This window comes from Neovison vison, chromosome 11, assembly GCF_020171115.1.
Source record: "Neovison vison isolate M4711 chromosome 11, ASM_NN_V1, whole genome shotgun sequence".
Classification (NCBI taxonomy): Eukaryota; Metazoa; Chordata; class Mammalia; order Carnivora; family Mustelidae; genus Neogale; species Neogale vison.
The window spans coordinates 29001333-29024562 of NC_058101.1; the positions used below are offsets into that span (position 1 = coordinate 29001333).

A 23230-nucleotide genomic window follows, 5' to 3' on the forward strand; every position below is an offset into this window, starting at 1 on the left:
CAAGCTGTGCCCTCTATAATACCCACCACCTGGTACCCCAACCTCCCACCCCCCCGCCACTTCAAACCCCTCAGATTGTTTTTCAGAGTCCATAGTCTCTCATGGTTCATCTCCCCTTCCAATTTCTTCAACTCCCTTCTCCTCTCCATCTCCCCTTGTCCTCCATGCTATTTGTTATGCTCCACAAATAAGTGAAACCATACGATAATTGACTCTCTCTGCTTGACTTATTTAATATAACTTTTATGTCCTGGAAAAAACAAAGCATACTCTACTTGAACTAACAGTACTCACTACTTCCAAATAGAAGGGGAAAGTGGGCTATGCAGGAAAACATTTTTTACCCAAAATGTGTTTTGTGGTTTGACACTCCAAAGGATGAGGCATTAATTCTAGTAAATATTGCATTATCATTCCATTACTTCTTTTAGACGTAATTGAGCAATATTAGGTTTACTGCAAATAGGTTCTATTAATACCACTGAGATTACTTATGGCTGGAACTGGAGGGGATTATGTTAAGTGAAGTAAGTCAAGCAGAGAAAGACAATTATCATATGGTTTTACTCATATGTGGAACATAAGCAACAGCATGGAGGAACATAAGGGAAAGGAGGGAAATCCAGACAGGGAGAAATCAGAGAGGGAGATGAACCATGAGAGACTGTGGACCCAGAAAAACAATCTGGAGGTTTCAGGGGGGAAAGGGGCAGGGGGAGGGGGTATCAGGGTGATGGGTATTGAGGAGACACGTGGTATTGAGGATGCACCTTGCTGTGATGAATACTTAACTAATGAATCATTGAACACTACATAAAAAGCTAATTATGTACCATGCAGTGGCCAACTGAACATAACAAAAGTAAATAAATAAATGTATATGTGTTTAATAAAAAAATAAATTAATATTCTACTAAGAGATCTAACCTTAAACAAAATGTTTTCTATTGCAGTTTAATAGCATATGGCTGCTTCCAGAAATTCTCCATGACATTTCTGTTCTGGTCTCGAATAGACTACTGCTTCCATAATGGCATGGAATGCTGCATAATCCATAAACATCGTGTTACATTGGTCGCCCCACATCTGGGAAGTTATATTATTATACTTAAAAATAAAAACTGAGGGTTTTAGAGGGGAGGGGGGTGGGGAGTTGGGTGAGCCTGGTGGTAGGTATTAAGGAGGGCACGTATTACATGGAGCACTGGGTGTGGTGCATAAATAATGACTCTTGGAACATGGGAAGAAATGAAATAAAATTTAAATATCCAAATAAATAAAAATATCCAAATATATAAAAGTGACATATCAGGCTGAGTATTACCTGTGATAGACAAACCAAAGTGGAATTTTAGGTTTGAGAAACATACTCTGGCTTCCCTTTGGTATTCAAAATGAGAAGGTGAATTGCAATAGAGACAGCTGGTGGCTTCTGGGGAGGTCATGTCATAATCTGAGACACAGACACTGAAAGGGAGGCTAGATTTCACTTGGTTTCTGAAAAAATTAGTAGAGAAAATTCAGGGCTTTATTTCGATGATGATCATTATTATGTCTACAGCATGTGTTTGTTATCTACATGTACATATACCACAAGTTTTAAACAAGGTAAGTCAGCGCTCGTCAGGCCCTTACTAGGTATCAGAGAATGTTGTTAAGTCCTTTACTGTATTAATTTACTTAACCTTAGTAATACCCCACAAGATAAGTAATAGTGTTATCTCAATTCTATCAATGAGGAAAGACCATTGTAGGTAGAATGTGGCTAAGCATTTTTATATTTTAATAAAATTCCTAGCTTAGATGCTTTTAACATCTATTTTTTAAAAGAATAATTTTTCACATACAGAAGTAATGAAAGTTTCCTTTAAAAACATATATGTATATTGGGGCACCTGGGTGGCTCAGTGGGTTAAGCCCTTGCCTTCGGCTCAGGTCGTGGTCTCATGGTCCTAGGATCGAGCCCCATATCTGGCTCTCTGCTCAGTGGGGTGCCCACTTCCCTCTCTCTCTCTATCTGCCTCTCTGCCTGCTTGTGATCTTACTCTCTGTCAAATAAATAAATAAAATCTTTAAAACAAAAAAATATATATGCATACTTACATAAGCAAAAAAGGAGTCAAAAGGCAAAAAGTCATTTTGGATGATATGCAGTTGTGGCAAAAATCATGGAAGTGGTACTAAAACACTGAAACTGGAAATGATGGTTTAATGGAATCAACTGAGGGTCATGGAGATTACTTTTAAAATGTCACCAATGGTTGTCACAACCTAATACATCTTCTTGGAAATAGTGTTATTAATACTTGCAGTATTATGATTAGTATCTAAAAAAATAAGACACAACTTTAAAATATTTGGCTTGCCTTTCTTTTATTGTTTCTTCTTCTTCTTCTTCTTTTTTTAAGATTTTATTTATTTATTTGACAGATCACAAGTAGGCAGAGAAGCAGGCAGACAGAGAGGGGGAAGCAGGCTCCCCGCTGAGCAGAGAGCCTGATGTGGGGCTCAATCCCAGAACCCTGAGATCATGACCTGAGCCAAAGGCAGAGGCTTAACCCACTGAGCCACCCAGATGCCCCTGTTTCTTCTTCTTTCCTTCCTTCCTTTCTCCCTCCCTCCCTTTCTCTTTCCTCCCTCTCTCTATCCCTCGTTCTCTCTCTGCCTCCCTGCCTTTTTGCCTTTCCTCCTGCCTGCCTTCCACCCTTCCATCTTTCTTTCTTTCTCCTTCTTACATGTTTTTCTCTCATTCTTTTCTCCTTTCCTGAGAGTCCAGATTTGGTATTATTCCAAGAGAGACTCAATCAAGGTTAAGAAGGTTGAGATGAGGTTCTTTTTTTTTTTTTTAGATAATTTAGGGTCACTGTTTTTACTTAATCTTCTACATAATTAAGGAGGTTTTATCATAATGACACATCCACAGATCACATGGCCACACCATAGTTATAGTAATTGCATAATTATTTAAATTGGTCTTTTAGAACTTGAATTAGTCACAACACCGTATTTATCAAAAAGGAGACCCTTGGGGTGCCTGGGTGGCTCAGTCCGTTAAGCGTCTGCCTTTAGCTCGGGTCATCATCCTAGGGGCCTGGGATCGAGCTCCCTGCTCAGCAGGGAGCTTGCTTCTCCCTCTCCTCCCACTCCTGTTCTCTCTCACTATCTGTCTCTTTCTCTCTTTTTCTCTCTAGAATAAAATATTAAAAAAAAAAAAAAAAGGGAGTCTCTTGGAGCACCTGGGTGGCTCAGTCTGTTAAGTGGCTGCCTTTGGCTCATGTCATGATCTCAGGGTCTTGTGATCGAGGCCCACGTCAAGTTCTCTGCTGAGCGAGGAGTCTCCCTCTCCCTCTGCCCCTTTCCCTCCTTATGCTCTCTCTCAAATAAGTAAATAAAATCTTAAAAAAAGGAGATCCTAAATATGAAAAATAAAAATAAAAACTTTGAAAAGCAAAAATAGCAGCTCTTTCACTGGCGAACAATTCAAATAGCTTTCTCTGTATGCCACTGACGAAACTCTAAAATGTAAGTCAACTACAGTGTGACGGGAATAGCAATATTATGCTGTTTGGTGGGAATTATAAAGAGCGTCTCCAGGCATTCCTCCTAATAGAGTGAGCTACCTATTCCTTATGCATGGCCTGTTGTTTCTCTCTTCCATTCGAAGTAAGAAGTTTCTTTCTCTTAACAGGAAGCGTTTGTCGATACCAGCCAGCCTTCCTCTGTGAACGCTGCATTAGCCCATGTATTTACCTTCCACAATCAACACAACAATATCTTTGCCCAGCATATCTCACAGGAAGCCCTGTGTGATCTGCCCAGGACTCCTGAATGTAATCATAACCCCTCTCTACGCAGACAGTCTGTGGGAGAGAGAAGTCATTTTTTCAGGGTGTGCAATCAATGTAGAGAGCTAATATGAAACATTTAGGACCCCAAACTGCTTTATAAATCAACAGTGGTTTTTTTTTTCTTTCTGGATCAGTATTATTAAAATAATTGCCTTTACTTTTTACTTTGTTTTAGCATGAAGACCAAGGCAAAACAAGAGGATCCTTCAAGGAATAGTGGGAAACTCTGTTTTTCTTTTATATTCAATGAATGTAGTCATTGATTTTATTCTCATGCACAACGCATGGTCAGGCACTGTCAAGAACATCAAAAAATCGATGCAGAGTCAGGCTAGGTAAGCAAATATGGTAGGGGAGTTCTCAAAATCCCTCTCAGGCCACAGGTTTCTGGTTAACATTAAATTTATTTCTGAAACCTGAAATTTAGAAGCTTCTCTTTGGAATCTGGAGTCATTTGCATGTGTTAGAAAACCTGACAAAGTCATGTACATTTTATAAAGCTCACACACTTGGCAGAGCTATACCATGTATGTTATGGAATCTCTCCAATTATTTTCATTTCTATCATGGTGAGCAATGAAAGCATCAGACGTAGGTGACTCTCTTCCCAGCAACATCTGCAGGGAAAGACAAGCTTAAACAGAACAGAGAAAGGCTTCTCTGTGCAGGGGTTAAGAGTGCAGGCTGAAATGAGGAAAGTTGGATTAAAATCTGATTTCAGCATTATGTAAGGTGGTTTCCAAAATCACCTTCCAAGATAAAGAATAGTAGGTATACTCTACTACCTCCCAGCCAAGGTGGTGAGTACGTGTGCATGTCTGTTATCTCAGAAGGAAAATCTTAAAGCAAATTAAAATGCTACAGGTGAAGAAAATGGAAGAAAATCAAGACCACAGCAGAAGTAAGATTTCTTTTGTTTCATTGTTTGACTTTAGAACTATGTAAATGTTTTATATAATTATGAAAAAGAATTAAATCAAATTTTAAGAATCTAAACCAAAAGCAAAATGTATTTGTTTAAATACATTTAAATTGTTTAAATGGTGGCTTAACCATATAGTAAAGTTTAAAATGTAACTTTAAAAACAGTAATTCTACTCTGTGTCCCTAACAGGATAAACCCTAAAGGCAAGATTACTGGGAAGAAATCTTAATTTGTTTTTGGTAATCTCATCATTAGTAACAATAATGTTGGTATTTTTGTTAAATATATATATGTACACATATATATTATATATATATAAAACAGGATAAACTAAATAAATAATTACGTTAATACATTAGGAATCAATATTTTTAAAGAGGATGAAAGAAACAAACATAAAATCAAAGAGGTTGAATAAAAGCCCTATAATTTTAAATTTGAATCAGAAATATCAATACAGTGGTGATGCAACATGGGGGCTTAAGTGGGTAGGAGAAGAATAAATGAAATAAGATGGGATTGGGAGGGAGACAAAAAATAAATGACTCTTAATCTCACAAAACAAACTGAGGGTTGCTGGGGGGAGGGGGGTTGGGAGAAGGGGGGTGGGGTTATGGACATTGGGGAGGGTATGTGCTTTGGTGAGTGCTGTGAAGTGTGTAAACCTGGTGATTCACAGACCTGTACCCCTGGGGATAAAAATATATGTTTATAAAAAATTAAAAAAATTTAAAAAAAAGAAATATCAATACAAACTTGTGATCTGTTTCTTCTACTTCTGGGATAGACAATGTGCAAGCTGATGGATCAAAAGACAAAGGAGCTGTCAATGATTACCGATGTCATGTTCAAACACCTCAGGAACCAACTTAATGGGGCTGCCAGTGGCTAAAGACAAGACAACACGAGGATGGAAATGGAAGAGGCATACCTGTTTCAACCTGTGACTTCATAAGGATACACACACAAGAAAACATCAAAACGCCAAACTTCAGTGGTGTTTGGGAGATTCTAGGGAAACAACCAGCTATTTTGAAAACTGCTAAATAAAGGGAAACGATCAAGCATTTATGCCACCTTCATTGCAACAACTTAATCTCAGGATTACCCAATTGATGAGGGAAAGTTCTTGCTTAGAGAATAATCTAGCTAATAATTAAAGAAGGGATGATAAAATATCACCATTTGCAATTTCTAAATCAGTTTTGGCCAAGACTATCAGTGGCTGCTAAAATTGCCATAGCCTGAGTTGTGTCCCCCGAAATTCATCTGTTGAAATCCTAACACCCAATACCTGAGTGTGACCTTGGTTGGAAGTAGGATCTTTATGGAGGTAATCAATTTAAAGTGAGATCATTAGGGTAGGCCCTAATCCAACATCACCAGTGTCCTTTAAGAAAAGGACACAGAGGTACACACAGAGAGAAGGTGATATGAGGAGACGAAGGGAGAAACCAGTCATGCTAAGGAGAGAGGCCTAGAACCAATCCTTCCCTCATAGCCCTCCGGAGGAACCAACCTTGTTGGCTCCAGATCTGGGAGACTACATATTCCTATTGGCACCCATTCTGTGGTGCTTTGCTATAGCAGTCTCAGCAAACTAATAGAATTATATAAAAATGAATAGGATTATTATAATGGATAGATCAAGCTGTCAATGCCTAAATCTGCTCATCAATCTTCACATCACAGAGAGAGTCAGGCGTTTTGTGTCTCATGCTAGAAGTGGACAAGATGACTTATGAAGCAGTGTTGTCAAAGCCCAACAAAACTAGTCTCAATCTGATCAAGCCTCAGGTAGAAGGCAGAGGGAAATGTTTGCAACAAGAGGATGTAATCACAAAAAAAAAAACCCCACATGTTTTCTTAAAATAATTTACAAGGAGGGAAATAAAGGAACAGTGAACATCTAGAGTAAAAAGAGATTTTAGATATTTTATTAATCAAATGAAATGTGTGTACTTGTTTGATCTTGACAATAAGTTATGAGCAAGAAAAGTTACTTTAGGTTCTCTAAGTGTTGGTACATAGCATAATAATGGTACATAGTTCATAGTGTTGTGGTAAAGATCAAATATGACAATAGAAGTAGAGCACTCAGCATAGTATAATCTCAACTACTTATATAGTTGGCTTAGTTCATTTATATATCCAGATATTAGTATAGCAATCATGCATGGTATAGTTTCAATTATTTATATACTTTGGTATTGGCTAAATTCCTTGATACAACTGCCATCAATATTAAATGCTGTGATAGGTATTACTTAATTTTTATGTGCTTGTAATATGTCCACACAAGCCTAAATGACACTCAACATACTTACAAGGTCCAATCTGAGCCAGTATTGGGCCAAATGGATTTTCACTATTCATTACACTTCCCATTCTCACATGGATTCTCAAAACCACCTGGCCCCAAGCTCACCTTTAGTAGAAGATGCAGGAAAGAAACATTTTGAGTTTTGGGAAGAAAAGCCAAGGCAAGGGTTAGGAGGGAAACGCAAAAGGAAAGGCAGTCTTTAGGAAGGTTAAGTATTCCACTAAATATGATCCCAGAATTCAGTCATTCCATGCCTGCCATTTTCAGGAAAGACAAACACTGTCTTTCAGCCTCCACAGGGTCAGGCCTTAGAGAGAATCAGTGTTTTCAGCCAGCTGGATCATGTTTGGACAAGAGGCAGAACACATCTGGTCATTAATAGTTCTAATTGCTCTTTGGTTAAGAGCCATCATTTAGATATAGGAAATGTTGCAGCTGACAGCGATTGTGAGTCAGGTGACTGCATCCTACAAATTTCCATTTCAATTTTTCAAACATTTATTTGGTTTGAGAGAGGGGATCAAAGGTTAAGGAAATAAAGTTCACATTTTCAGCAGATAGATTGGTATCAATCTTGTTGGTATCACAGGAAAATAATCCTAAGACACAGAAAGATATAACACCAAAAGAGTATTACAAATTCATGGGCTTACGTGGGATTAAAGCAAAGTAAGGCATCAAATCAAGGGAGTTTTTATCTGGTTAAAATGATTGTGAAAGTCCTCATAGAGAAAGTGGAATTTCAGAGAGGCTTTTAAGAAAAAGGAGTAAGATTATGCTGAGTGAAATAAGTCAGATAGAGTCAATTATCATATGGTTTCACTTATTTGTGGAGCATAACACATATAGAGGACAAGGGGTGTTAGAGAGGAGAAGGGAGTTGGGGTAAATTGGAAGGGGAGGTGAATAGATTATGGACTCTGAAAAACAATCTAAGGGTTTTGAAGGGTCAGGGGATGGGAGGTTGGGGGAACCAGGTGGTGGGTATTAAGGAGGGCACGTATTGCATAGAGCACTGGGTGTGGTGCAAAAACAATGAATTCTGTTACACTGAAAAGAAATAAAAAAAAAGAAAGAAAGAAAGAAGAAGGAGTAAGATGGGAGATAGTGGTAGAGTGAGAAAAAGGTTTCGGGATAGAGAAGGGAGAACATTTCATAGGGCTCTAAGTTTTTCAGATAAAATACAAGATGCCCAGTTAAATTTGAATTTCAGATACATAGCAAATAGTTTTTTGTATAAATATGATCTATTGGGGCCATATATTTGGGTCATACTTGAGTTTGAAACACCCTGAATGTGTTTAGAGAAACAAGTAAGTTGTTTTATAAAGGTTTAGTCTTTGTAGAGGAAGGAAATGTGTAATGATGTGGGAAAGTTGTTTTGGTCACATACAGAAGGTTTTAGATTACAGACAGAAGAATAAAAAGGTGATTTTATGGGGACTGAGGAGAAATTTTATTTCCTGTAGAAGTGATATGATCTAACATGCACCATAGGAGAATAAGATGGCAGTGATGAGAACAGGCAAAATTGAGATACAAAATGGGCCAGGAAGTGACAGATAGTGAGGATGTTAATTTAGACAATGGGAATGATTTGTAAATGGACATCACTGAGATACAGCAGAGCAGAAACGATAAATTGGATCTCAGAACAAAAAGAGATATGGAGTCAAAACTACCTACAAGTTTATTCCTATTGACTTGGCAGATGACGATTTTTGTTCTCAGCTCTATAAGGAGGAGAACCTGATTTTAAGGGAAAAAAAATAACGAACAATGAAAATACAGAAAGGGAAATTAGAGAATCGATTCCATTTACTATAGCACCAAGAACCATAAGATACCTGGGAATAAACCTAACTAAAGAGGTAAAGGATCTATACTTGAGGAACTATAGAACACTCATGAAAGAAATTGAAGAAGACACAAAAAGATGGAAGACCATTCCATGCTCTTGGATCGGAAGAATAAACATTGTTAAAATGTCTATACTGCCTAGAGCAATCTATACTTTTAATGCCATTCCGATCAAAATTCCACCGGCATTCTTCAAAGAGCTGGAGCAAATAATCCTAAAATTTGTATGGAATCAGAAGAGACCCCGAATCGCTAAGGAAATGTTGAAAAACAAAAATAAAGCTGGCGGCATCACCTTACCTGATGTCAAGCTTTATTACAAAGCTGTGATCACCAAGACAGCATGGTACTGGCATAAAAACAGACACATAGACCAGTGGAACAGAGTAGAGAGCCCTGATATGGACCCTCAACTCTATGGTCAATTAATCTTCGACAAAACAGGAAAAAATATACAGTGGAAAAAAGACAGTCTCTTCAATAAATGGTGCTGGGAAAACTGGACAGCTATATGTAGAAGAATGAAACTCGACCATTCTCTTACACCGTACACAAAGATCAACTCAAAATGGATAAAAGACCTCAACGTGAGACAGGAATCTATCAGAATCTTAGAGGAGAACATAGGCAGTAATCTCTTCGATATCAGCCACAGCAACTTCTTTCAAGATACGTCTCCAAAGGCAAAGGAAACAAAAGCGAAAATAAACTTCTGGGACTTCATCAAAATCAAAAGCTTCTGCACAGCAAAGGAAACAGTCAAAAAAACAAAGAGGCAACCCATGGAATGGGAGAAGATATTTGCAAATGACAGTACAGACAAAAGGTTGATATCCAGGATCTATAATGAACTCCTCAAACTCAACCCACACGAAACAGACAAACACATCAAAAAATGGGCAGAAGATATGAACAGACACTTCTCCAATCAAGAAATACAAATGGCTATCAGACACATGAAAAAATGCTCATCATCATTAGCCCTCAGGGAGATTCAAATTAAAACCACATTGAGATATCACCTTACACCAGTTAGAATGGCCAAAATTAACAAAACAGGAAACAACATGTGTTGGAGAGGATGTGGAGAAAGGGGAACCCTCTTCCACTGTTGGTGGGAATGCAAGTTGGTGCAGCCTCTTTGGAGAACAGTGTGGAGATTCCTCAAGAAATTAAAAATAGAGCTTCCCTACGACCCTGCAATTGCACTCCTGGGTATTTACCCCAAAGATACAGATGTCGTGAAAAGAAGGGCCATCTGTACCCCAATGTTTATAGCAGCAATGGCCACAGTCGCCAAACTATGGAAAGAACCAAGATGCCCTTCAACGGATGAATGGATAAGGAAGATGTGGTCCATATACACTATGGAGTATTATGCCTCCATCAGAAAGGACGAATATCCAACTTTTGTAGCAACATGGACGGGACTGGAAGAGATTATGCTGAGTGAAATCAGTCAAGCAGAGAGAGTCAATTATCATATGGTTTCACTCATTTGTGGAGCATAACCAATAGCATGGAGGACAAGGGGCGTTAGAGAGTAGTAGGGAATTTGGGTAAATTGGAAGGGGAGGTGAACCATGAGAGACTATGGACTCTGAAAAACAGTCTGAGGGGTTTGAAGTGGCGGGGGGGTGGGAGGTTGGGGTACCAGGTGGTGGGTATTATAGAGGGCACGGCCCTCATGGAGCACTGGGTGTGGTGAAAAAATAATGAATACTGTTTTTCTGAAAATAAATAAATTGGGAGAAAAAAAAAAAGTACATCTAAAAAAAAAAAAAAACCAACAAAAAACCAGATACTATAAAATAGGGGTCATGTCAGGAGGATCTGGCCAGGTGGGCATCCAGATACAGATGCTGAGGAAGCAATTACAAATATTTTTCTGAACTCAATAATTTGGAATTTTGTATATATAAACTGTCACATCACTGAGTTGGTCAAACTTCAAGGAATCCCTCTAATTCACCATTAGAGGCAAGAGAGGAACCAGTGAAGGAAGGGGAAAAGGACTAGAAGAACAGCAATAACGAAAAAACTACACCAAGTCTTGGAAATCCAGAAGTCAAGGTCAGTCACCACTCTTAAATCATTCAGAGAATTCAAGAGTATAGATTGAGAAGCAACAACAGTGGTGCTGGTAATTTTGGAGAGCATTGTTTCAGGAAAGTAGCATGAGTGGAGCCACGGTTCTGGAGACAGAGGAGTAAATAAATGGTGAGGGAGTAGAGGAAACCAAAGATGTGAGATGTGAGAGGACTGGTGTTTGAGGACAAAACCAAGGGGAAGGAGCCAGTGTGGTCGAAGACTGATCTGCTAAAAGAAGAGAGCAAAGTCCGAAAAGAGTGTGCAGCAATGAAGTTAAATGCCTATGTGGAGAGACTGGCCTTCAAAAGAGGAGGAAATCATCCTCAGAGTTAAATGGAAGGGAGGAAAGACAGAAGATTAAGGATTTGATGCATGACTCTGAAGAATTTGGTTGTTTAGTCTCCACTTTTAAGTAAGAAAAGAAATGCAGGTATGTGTTTTGAAAGGAGCATGGTGGAGCAGTCATGGGACATGGACGTAAGTTTTGGTCTCCTGCCACCTCTTAGACATCTTTTAGTTAGATCTTGAGCGAAATGGAGGAGGACGTAAGAGTGACCGCGGTGTTGCTCCGTGGTGTAATGCATTTTGTCACAGCAGAAGTAACCTGGGAGCAAAAAGCTTAAGGAATGGAGTCTCTTCTATGTACTGAGTGCCTGTTGCACAGAAGCCTGGCTCCTGCAAAAGCACTAGTCTCCCATCAGACACCACTTCATTATTTTAAAGTGTTAACACAACTGTGTGGTATTCCTTGTGTGTCAAGTCTGATTTGATGTCGTTGACAAAAATAGAAAACCAGCAATTCTATTCCTGTGGCTTCATAGGCATTGTTTGAGCATCTCAAAATGAGTTTGAATATATAGAAACATTTATTTAGTTTAATGATACGGTCTTGTGATTATGGAATACCCAGTTAAAGGGGCTTTCAGGTACATTCAGAAAATCCCATTGATCCCATCAATGCTAAAAACAACCCATTAGTGTATGGTCTCATTTCATAATGACTATCAGCTGGACTTATGGAAAGAGATAAGGCAAGAATTTCTTTCTCCTCATTATCCAACTCTAAAATAAGCATAGCTATGAATATGCCAATGCATATGTTATATGCTAAGGCTTTTCTAGTACATGTGCTTAGGAAGTGATATATGACAGTTATTCTTGAAAAGGCAATTACAAAGAAAAAATGCAGATTGTCATTTCTGAGACTAGGAAGTGTTGTATCAGAAGAATTAAAATAAACATGCTTGACTATATAGGACCATAGAAGCAATGGAAGTTAGTTTTGGAAGGGAATTTGGGGATAATTTTACGCAATCTCTTCCCTTTAAGACTGAGGAATCTGAAGCCAAAGGAGGAAATAGCTTACGGAGGAGCACAATCTAGTTCACCACAAGCCTTCTAATCCATAGTCACTGTCACAATGACAAATTTCTATCAGGCTTCTGAGGAATTATTTCCAGGTCCATAATAGTGAACATATGGCATAGACTGGGCACTCAATGAATGTTTTCTTAATTATTTACTTTGAGAGAGGGAGAGAGTGAAGGAGAGAGACAGAGAGAGCACTGGGTGAGAAGGGGGAAGGACACAGGGGGATGGAGAGAGTGGGGAAAGAGTTTCAAGCAGACTATCCACTTAGCATGGAGCCTGATATAGGGATTGATCTCGAGACCCTGTGATCTGAGCTTAAACCAAGACTTGGATGCTTAACTGACTGAGCTACCTCCGAGATGCCCCGAAATATATATATATATATATATATTTAATTGGACGACTATATCTCTGTTGTGGTTACTGATGCCCCAGGGAATTAGAGAATCATCCTCCATGTGCAGTTTTTCCAGCACCTGATAAGGCTATTATATAAGGCACAATGGCTTTAGAAAAATATAATTTAAATTTACCATGTAGTAACATAATCATTACTTCATTAGAATGTACCAGGGATTATTAATCCATTACTGCAGATGATAGAACTAAGACTCAGTAAATTTGTATAACTTGTTCAAGGTCAAACAATCAGATATTGGAGTTTGAGCCTATTTTTGGTCCTTTGACTCCAGGTGTTATGCTTTCTTTGCTGTATCTTATATTTTCTCCAGGATGTTTATAACCTCCAGGAAAAGAAAAACAAACCTGTGAGGGAAGAGGTAGGAAAGAAGACAAGGGAAGAGAAATACCAGAAATGGTGTGAAGCTCTTATAGAGAATGCTGCTGTCAAAAAGAGGTCAGAGTTCACATAATAAAGGAAGGATTTGTGTTTTCCTTTGGGAGATCCATTTGGGGGGCCCCAAGCCTATGTTGGCTCCAAAGAGAAGAAAGCAATGTTGTGCAACTTGAAAGGAGGTGTTGACACACCTATGGCACACATACGGGAATCAGGGTACCTGGATTTTAGTCCCAATTCTGCCATTACTTTCTTGTGCCCTTAGAAAAAGCCCTTCCTATTTTGTGGCTCAGTGTTATCAGTTTATAATGAAGTGTGTTCAACTTCATGGTCCTCAAATATTTTTCTTCCTTTCCATCAATTCCCATTGGTGAAGTCTACCAATAATTTGAGAAATGCCTGAAATGACACTGTAAACTGAGAATGCAACCCACTTTCTTGCCTGTATAAAATGCGTTTCCTTTTTCTTTCAAACAAAAACAACTTTTTATACATTCTTTATTAATCACATAAAGTGATTATACATGTAACTGATTAGCTTTCTAAGTTGGGTTATGGAACTATTCTCCCAGAATATTTTAGAAGAGTAATTTGTCCCTTTATACCTTGGTGATATCCAATAAAAGTTTCATAGATGACAAAAAATTACAAATGATTTCCAGTGTATGCATCATCGTTAATGATCACCACTGATCTTGAATTAGTAGATTTTGTCAGTAATTATCAATACACTCATGGGAATTTTTTGTTTATTTTACCATATTTTTCTGAGAAACTTTTAGGTCAGAGATTTTAAATTAGAATTGAAAGCTCTTGGGGTGCTGAAAAAATGGAGAAATTACAAATATTATTCTGCAACCAATGCTGTTTTATTATGCAAATGAACTCCAAATCTAGCAACTAAATAATCAACCACTGGGTTAAGTTCAGAAGTTTTAGTGCAGAAAAAAGTGCAGTTGTTTTCACTTGCATATTGTTTTTGGATATTTATGAATGAACAGAAATTGTAGCATTTTATCCCTTACCTAGAGTGTTAGCTTGGTGTGGAAGGCATGCAAAGAATTTTAGAGGGCTTATGAAAACTCTAAAATAATGGGAAAATGAGTTTGTGAATATAGCTCTCTTCAGCTTCTCAAAGTGATTATGAATGGTGTCAATACAGGTTAAAGAACCACCACTCTACATATCCTCCCATAACATGCCACAGTTCAGGTATTTCTTTGGCAAAATGGGAAGCTGATTTGGATTATAGCTCTAAAATTTTTAATAAACCTTTAACAAAATGAGGGTTAATAATAGACCACAAGTATATGATAGCTCTTCTATACTTGAGTCCTAAAAAGCCAAATAAACAAAATAAAATCCACTATAGTGCAAAAAATTTTGATATAAATTAAAGACAACCTAAATAAATGAAGGTATATCATATTCATGTATTAAAATTTTAAGATATTCATTCTCCCCAAGTTGATCTACAGAGTCAAGGCAATCTCAATTACAATTTCAGCAGACTTTTTGGGTAGAAATCAACAGGTTGATTCTAAATGCTATAGGAAGAAGCACAAGTCCTAGAATATCCATAGCAATATTAAACAATAAGTACAAAGTTGAAGGATTTCCACGATTTTATGATTTACCATATAGTTATTCCATATAGTTATTATAATTAAAATAGTGTGATACTGCTTGCGGATAGACACATAGAACAATGGAACAGAGTAGAGCTTAGAACCAGACTCCCACTTATCCAGGCAAAAGTACCAAAACAATCTGGTGAGAAAAAAAGAATCTCTTCAGTAAATTATACAACTGGATATTCATATGGGAAAAATTGAACCTCAACCTTTGCCTTATATGAAACACAAACAATATGGCTCATATACTTAAATACAAACATTAAGAGAGGGATTTAAGGGAATGAAAACACTATGAATCTTCTCAAAGTCAACACAAATATTTTCCTACTTCTTAAAGATATTGTTTCCTAATTCTCTTTCATAATTAAGTAGCTATACCCAATACTTAGAATATATTTCAGTTCAACCTGGGTGGCTCTGAAATAACCAAGCAATCAGCTAGAAAAAGATTGAACTTCTACAATAAGTTAGGTATAAAATCTGGCAAACATACATTTTCTTATTACTCTGTTTATTATTGGAAGTTCAGGGCAAATAGTTCACTTACCTTTGATGAACAAAGTTGCCTAGATTTAGCTCCATTGATTTTCTTTCTCCAAAAGAGATTTTCTGGTCTTTAATATAATTTTGTTACAGAAATTAAAGTGTCTATATATTCTCCTACTTGCTTCTCTTCCCGCTGCCCATTCCCAAAAGTAAAAAAATAATAGTAATAATAAAACATAACAACAAGAACAACAATGATAATAGTGAACCATGCAACACAAAGTCATTTACCGGAGTCCGTAGAGAACTGTTCCATCAGGATGCAGTCGGATCATTCGATTTTTCACGGTAACCCCATGCACAAATGATTTCTTGTCATTCAGAAAATAGGTGTCTGGCACCCAGAGTTGATCAGCTACCCTGTTGTCTAACGTGAGGTTTAGCGGGATTCCAGAATAAGAAAGTCTTTTGTCTTTCCAAGACTGCTGGAAATACATGGTGAGTGTATAATCCTGTGAAACAAATGAAACAAAAACCAAAAATTTAAATTATCATCATCAAAGGCCTTTTGTCATGAAAGTGATAGTCTGTGATATTATATATTCTCAGAGATCCACTGTCCTGCTATCCCTGAAGTTACACGTGAATACACAGAAATTTGCACCTCCAAATATAGGCAACCAATAGGTTAGAAGTAATGGAGTAATAATTGAAGGCATGCACGAGCGTTCACTCCAATGTAGGGTAAATCCATTGAACTGAATTTTAAGGTTTGAAGTTAAGGTAATGATCATGGGGTAGGTCCTAAAGGAAAGTTGTACTGAGAGAACCATGTCCACAAAAATCTACCTTTGGATATTACATTTATGGTACTTTTTTTGGAGGGAAATGTTTGCTCAATAATAACTAAAAATTGATGTGCTTAACAGGAGAGGGTGTTTTCCAAATTGCAAATGCCTTTTGAATGAATACTGCTGTTTGCCTTATAAATGTCATCAATTACCATTATCTGGATCTTTCTAGCAAGTTACAACTTGTCTCTTGCTACTAAAATGTAGTTTATAAAGCACGTTTGGATGGAGATATTTATTTGGCTTGAGCACTGAAATCAGTGGTGTAACTGCTCAATTATTTCTCTTATCCCATTCCTGCTTTGTTTTAAGAACTGGTTTGAGTTCAGAACTGGGTTTGTACTTGACTTTGTTTCCTCACCTCCTATAAAAGGTAACACTTAGGACATGCCGTCTGTATTTTTCTTTTTCCCACCCACATTTCCCCTGGCAGTAAGAGACAGGAATATTTGGGCTCAATAAATAGATGAAGCTAATAGAGAGGAACCATAATAATTATCTTAAGAGTTTTAGTTGTCTGTTTTTAAAGAGTTCTATTAATTCAAAATACAATTGCCCATTAAAAAATGATACCAGTAAAATCATAGACTTTAAGATGTGAGTCCCAATGTAATAAAAACAGAAAAAATTACTTCTTCTTTTCAAGGATATTTATCTGTCAGCGGTGACTGTTAATGCTTTAGCAGCAGTTAAGAAAACACTGGATAACTCCTGCACATCGTCTATGTACTACCATTGTTGCATAGAACACTAATCACATCATGGCTTACATTCGGACAAACCATACTTTATTTAGAACATTATATGGATCTATATGCATTTCTGAAAACTCCAAAATATAAGACAATATTCATTCTGGATAATGAGTTCCAGTGTCCTTCAACCATTACAGTGGAGAACACTTACACTGTTTATGCAGAAGGCATTGTGCAATAATTCAAAGCCATCCTTTCTTGTTCATTAGCTCTTCACTATCAATCACACAATATTAATCACACACACCTAAAAGGTCTAAAAGCTCCTTCCACTTTACCTACATTTAACCAAAAAGAAAATGCACAGGATTCTATATAATTCCCTTGTCCCCTGCAACTATTCTCATTTGCATCGTCTTCAATTTCTTAACATAACATCTTTTCGGAAGAAAAATGAACTCTGGGCAGAACTCAGAGGAAGACTCTGGGCCTTTGATTTCAAATACATTGATTCTAAGATCTACCACATGTAGAGCTATGTAATCATGAGTAATTTAATCCCCTGTATCTCAGATGCCTCATTTTAAAAATAAAAATAATAGCATTTACTGTCTTATTATGAACATTACTTGGGAAAATTATGGTGAAGCCTCTTTAGAAACTGTAACATGCTAAACAAATATATTATCCTCAAAACTGTTGTTATTTAAGGAATAATATCATACTTCCAAATTACTTTGAGTGTGCACATTCATTTTCATAAGCATTTCTATTTTAAAAGAGATGGTTATGAAAAAAAGACCTTGTAGGCAGAAGGACCCCAATGATCATGAAAATAAATTGTCTGTGATCCATTGCAAGTCTTGGTGTCCAGTTCTTATTTGTAATTCAACCAAAGTGGGAAAATTAATAAATAGTCAAAGACAAGTTAATGTAGTAATGTAATTTGCCATTGTGATGAGCACACTCAGCAAGAGAATACATTGTTTCAGTATTCGTGCCCAATAGTCATTAGCTTCCAGATCTTCACGAGTGGGACAAAGGATTTCCTCACAAAGAGACCAGGGAGCAAAATCCTTATTCCACTTCTTCTTCAAAAGAGTTTTAACACATGATGGAGAAAAACCTATTCTTATAAAGTCAAAGGGTTATAATGGCGAAACAATACTCTTAATAGTATAATGAAAACACGAGTTTGTGGTAAGTAAACAATGGAGAGTCAAAAGGAGAAAAGAGCGTAAACATGATTAATCTCTGCATAGGTTTAAGTAAGTGTGTGTGTCTGCATGCGTGTGCGTGTGTGTGTGTGTGTGTGTGTGTGCGCGCGTGGAGACCTTCGCCCTTCTCTGGAAACTGTTTGGTTTCCTGCAAGGGTGAGAACTATACACACGCAGTGAGATCTTTGCTCTACACAACTCCCACTCTGTTTTCACTAAGTATCGACTAAACATCACATCACGGTTCTAAATTAAAGCAGTAATTTACCCTATTTGCAAGAAGAAGTAATTCCGTGAAAAAGCATTTTGGCTTGTGTGTTCCATTTGGAAATGGGTGATGTGGCCCAAGTACTCTTCAGAACTTTTCTTATGTATTTCAAGCATTGTTATCCTAATCGATGACCTCATTCCATGATAAATGGAAATCTAGACATATAAGATTGATAACCTTAATGAAAACTTTTTGAAGATAATGTTAATAATGGTGATAATGATGAACATTATGGAAACACTTAAAATACAGCCGTATCTCCTTTTGTACTATTTGTATTGTAGTGCATGCATAACAATAACCTCTTTCTCCTGGAGAATGCTCTGTCCTCTGTGGTTTTCATAGCTATTCATATCTATTATCACATTTTGTTCTCACAACCTAGTGAGCCGGGCAAATTCTCTCTGAGAGAATTTATTATTTACATATTTGAGAAACTATTTACTGTCTTTTAAATAAATTATTCAACTGCATCTTAATAGAAATATTAACCGTGACATCTGGCTGTAATAAAATCTATGACTTGTTTTGGTGTATTACATTTTTAGATGGAAAAGAAAGCCTTAAAAATGCTGTATTTTGTTCTCTCATACAACAGATTTTCTATTAATTCTTCATTAGTCCAAAGCGCAAGCACTCAAGGAAGGATGGGAAATTTTTCAGAACGATATTAAAGGTAGAGATACTGTGAACAAGAACACTAAAATGATTTTTATTCCAGATGTACTTACAATTGTTCAACCAGCTTTCTCAAGTATGTAAGCTACTCTGTGAGAGGAAGAGCGACATATTTAGAAACTATGGACCATAGGGGATTCTCTGACACTGACGCAAATTAATGAGATTAACGGGTGTGAGTTGGCTAATGAAATTGGTCAAGCTAATTCAGGCATGAGAGACTTTGATTCATTGAGGAAAAGCAAGAGAGAGGATACCAAATCAGAAGTGCTCAATTATACTCCAAAAAGACGTATTTTTATTTTTATTTTTTTTTTATTTTTTTTTTCCCAATTTATTTATTTTCAGAAAAACAGTATTCATTATTTTTTCACCACACCCAGTGCTCCATGCAAGCTGTGCCCTCTATAATACCCACCACCTGGTACCCCAACCTCCCACCCCCCCGCCACTTCAAACCCCTCAGACTGTTTTTCAGAGTCCATAGTCTCTCATGGTTCACCTCCCCTTCCAATTTACCCAAATTCCCTACTACTCTCTAACGCCCCTTGTCCTCCATGCTATTGGTAAAGACGTATTTTTAAAAAATTTATTTGACAGACAGAGATCACAAGTAGGCAGGGAGGCAGGCAGAGAGAGAGGAAGGAGAGCAGGCTCCCTGCTGAGCAGAGAGCCCAATGCAGGGCTCGATCCCAGGACCCTGGGATCATGACCTGAGCCGAAAGCAGAGGCTTTAACCCACTGAGCCACTCAGGTGCTTCTAAAAGACGTATTTTTTTAAAATCTAAAAATGTTAGGGGAATAAGAAAATATTTATTACAAATAAAAATAACTCTTTTGGAGAATAATGGTTAAATCACTGGTTTTAAACCCTGGGCGATTTTGCCCACAGAGGACATTTACCAATGTCTAGAGACAGTTTTGATTGTCACAACTGGGAGTAATGGTGTGTGCTACTGGCATCTGTGGGTAGAGGTCAGGGTTGTTCCCAATGTAATGCATGACTCAGCACAGCTCCCACAACAAAGAATCACTTGGCTCAAAATGTCAATAGTGCCAAAGCCAAGAAACCCTGTCTTAGATGAAAATACCTTTCTTTTCAGTATTAGTAAAATACTTCAAAATCCTTTATCACGAAAAATATGTATATTAACCTGTCTACCTGAAGTGTTAACATATTCTGCAAAACTTTTGTCCTAGGGAATTCTGGCATTAGATGGTTTATAATTTGCCACTTTATCATAAGAAATCATTTGATAAAAATTCATTATCTAGCACTGGAATAGGGAGAAAAAGCTATGTGTTTTACTGAGGTATTCATCTTACCAGAATGAGCTCTGAGACTTTATAGTGGAAAAGTGAGTCTTTTATAAGCTCCATCCATGATCAACACACATCTTAGGCTAACTTGTCAGGGAGGAGACAAAATACTGCTTTAACATCTAGTAATATTGCATCCACTCAGAACAATCATATCCCTTCTTTTCAAAGTATTCTTAAAAAGGGAATGTGTGTGTGTGTGTGTGTGTGCTTATGTGTGTCTGTATTAAAGAATCTGTGTTCCTACACAAATTTTTATTTTATCTTTCATAAATTTGAATAAACATTATAAAGCATTCCAACCACAGATCCTGTTCTCTGTCAAATATTCATGCCGGTTTAGTTTTCTCCAAGAGCGGATTGTAGTAGAGCCGTGCATCCTTGCCTGCCAGGCCCAGGTCTCTTCTGTGAGGGAAACTGCCCTGCTGACAACCCCTGCTGATTGAACAAGGCCACATTCTATACCTCATGATCCTGCCCTCCTCCCACCTTGGGAACAGAGAGGAGCCACCTGATTTAAAAGCAGCTGATTCACAGGCAGGAAATAAACCTGTGCCTGGTTCAAAAAGATGGGTTGACCCAATCGGAGCCCTGTCCCAGAAATTAGCTCTTGCATAAAGAGTCTGAGACAGGAGCTGTAAGACTAAATGTAGAAGTCATGACCTAGAACTATGATACACCGCTATTAGGCGGTTGTGAGAGAGGGGGACTATGAATAAATAGAGGAAGCCAGCCTGCACAGAAAGAAAGAAAACAGAGAAAGATGCAAAAAATCGCCAGCAGACGAAGAGTCTGACATTGTTAGAGAATGAATGACTGAGTTCAGGAAGGCCTTTACTTATTTCTAGTTCTCATGAGGTGTGGACATGTGGACATGTTTGATACTTCTACTTCCTAGGAGCTCTCTTCATGTCATTACAATAAATCCCACTTTATGCTGAGTTATTTTCATTTTTATGTTTGCTGACTAGAAAAAACCATAATAATGATGCTGATCAACATCCATATCAGAATCTCATTAAGAACAAATTGCACATATTAAGGAAACCCAACAAAACCTCAATCATCTGGCCCATCTTTCTGATTGTGAAGAAGGGAGCTATTATAAGAAACCTGAAACCCAGAGATGTTAAATAGCTGAAAAACAGAAGGGAGACACATTTGGCTTTGTTTATGAGCCAGAAGAGCAAAGAGAAGGGAAAGGTATTTTACTTCTATCAAGACAATTCCCTATCCAACTCAATGACAATTATGAAGAAAAGCCACCTGGAGATCAGTGTGTAAGCTGGCAAGAAGTAGTATAGCTCATAAGGTTAGGAAGAAAAACCCAACACATCTTGCATCTCATGCAAAGTTTAGTGGAAAATGGCCTGATAAATAAACCAATTTAAGTTGTAATTGAAATGAACCACACAACATCTGTTTCTAATGCAACCTCCTGTTTAAATGAATGTTTTGGTATCAGTGTCACTGTTAAGTACATTCTGCAATGGAAATTCATCATTGTATCTCCAGATTTGTTGTTGATTTCTAATTTTTATCTTGTTAACATCATCTAGTCTTATGTTAACTATTAATACAAGTTTGTTGTGCTTACTCCTTAGCTTGGTTTTGTTACAATAGCTTTAAAATACATGCCTTCTTAATCTCAGGAAACAAACTGAGGGCTGCTGGAGAGGAGGAGGGGAGGATACGGTATCTGGGTGATGGAAATTGGGGAGGGTATATGTTGTAAAGAGCACTGGCTATTCTATAAGACTGATGAATCATAGACCTGTACACCTGAAACAAATAATACATTACATGTTAATCGGTTGAATTTAAATAAAACAAATACACAGATAAAATACATGCATTCTCATTGTTTCCAAAGCCCATGTTCTCATTCATTATTATTATTATTATTATTTTTTTTTTTTTGCCAACTGCACCCTCATGCTATGCCTCAGAGAACATAGTCTTCTTTACCTTTGTCTCATCCTAAATAGCCCCATTTGGTTTATCCATCTGTGTAGTCAGACTTTTAATCAGTCTCGTGCTCTGTTCTGGACAATTCTGGAGTTGATCAACCTCGTGGGAGAACAGAAACAGTGAGAGGGATGGTCCTATACCAAAACAGAGGCACCTCAGAAGATCACACGGACATACTGTGACATGAACACGTAAGTACATGGATGTGACAACTGGAGAAAGCGCTTGGGTTCTGATACAGTGAACTGCATGACATCACCACTGTTTGGGATAGACTGTACAATGTAAGAATTACAGCATTTGTAATCTCATACCTACTGTAGAAGCTATAAAGATTTATTGTCTTAAAAAATATAAAAGCATTTTTTGAAAACTTGTGGGGATGCCCCAGGTAGCTCAGATTTTAAGCATCTGCCCTTGGCTCAGGTCATGATCCCAGGGACCTGGGATCGAGCCCCACATTGGGCTCCCTGCTCAGTGCACAGCCTGTTTCTCCCTCTTCCTCTGCCATTCCCTCCACTTGTGCTCTCTGGTTCTGTCTATCTCTCTGTCAAATAAATAAATAAATAAAATCTTGAAAAAAGGCAAAAGCATTTTTCTCTATACAAAAACATCCAATTTCTTTTCTTTCTTTCTTTCTTTTTTTTTTTTTTAAAGATTTTTATTTATTTATTTGACAGAGAGAGAGATCACAAGTAGGCAGAGAGGCACGCAGAGAGAGAGGAAGGGAAACAGGCTCCCCGCTGAGCAGAGAGCCCGATGCGGGGGCTCAATCCCAGGACCCTGAGATCATGACCTGAGCTGAAAGCAGAGGCTTTAACCCACTGAGCCACCCAGGCGCCCAAACATCCAATTTCTTAAAATGGATATGATAAAATTAATGTTTCATA

At 37.6% G+C, this 23230-nt stretch overlaps 1 protein-coding gene across 1 annotated transcript in view; it reads right to left on the minus strand.

Moving 5' to 3' along the window:
- GABRB1 (gamma-aminobutyric acid type A receptor subunit beta1) overlaps positions 1 to 23230 on the minus strand; it is a 388940-nt gene that overhangs the window by 240334 nt on the left and 125376 nt on the right. The window contains exon 4 of the mRNA XM_044226182.1: positions 15629 to 15849. Coding sequence (XP_044082117.1) covers positions 15629 to 15849 — 221 coding nt within the window. The remainder of the gene's footprint in view (positions 1 to 15628; positions 15850 to 23230) is intronic.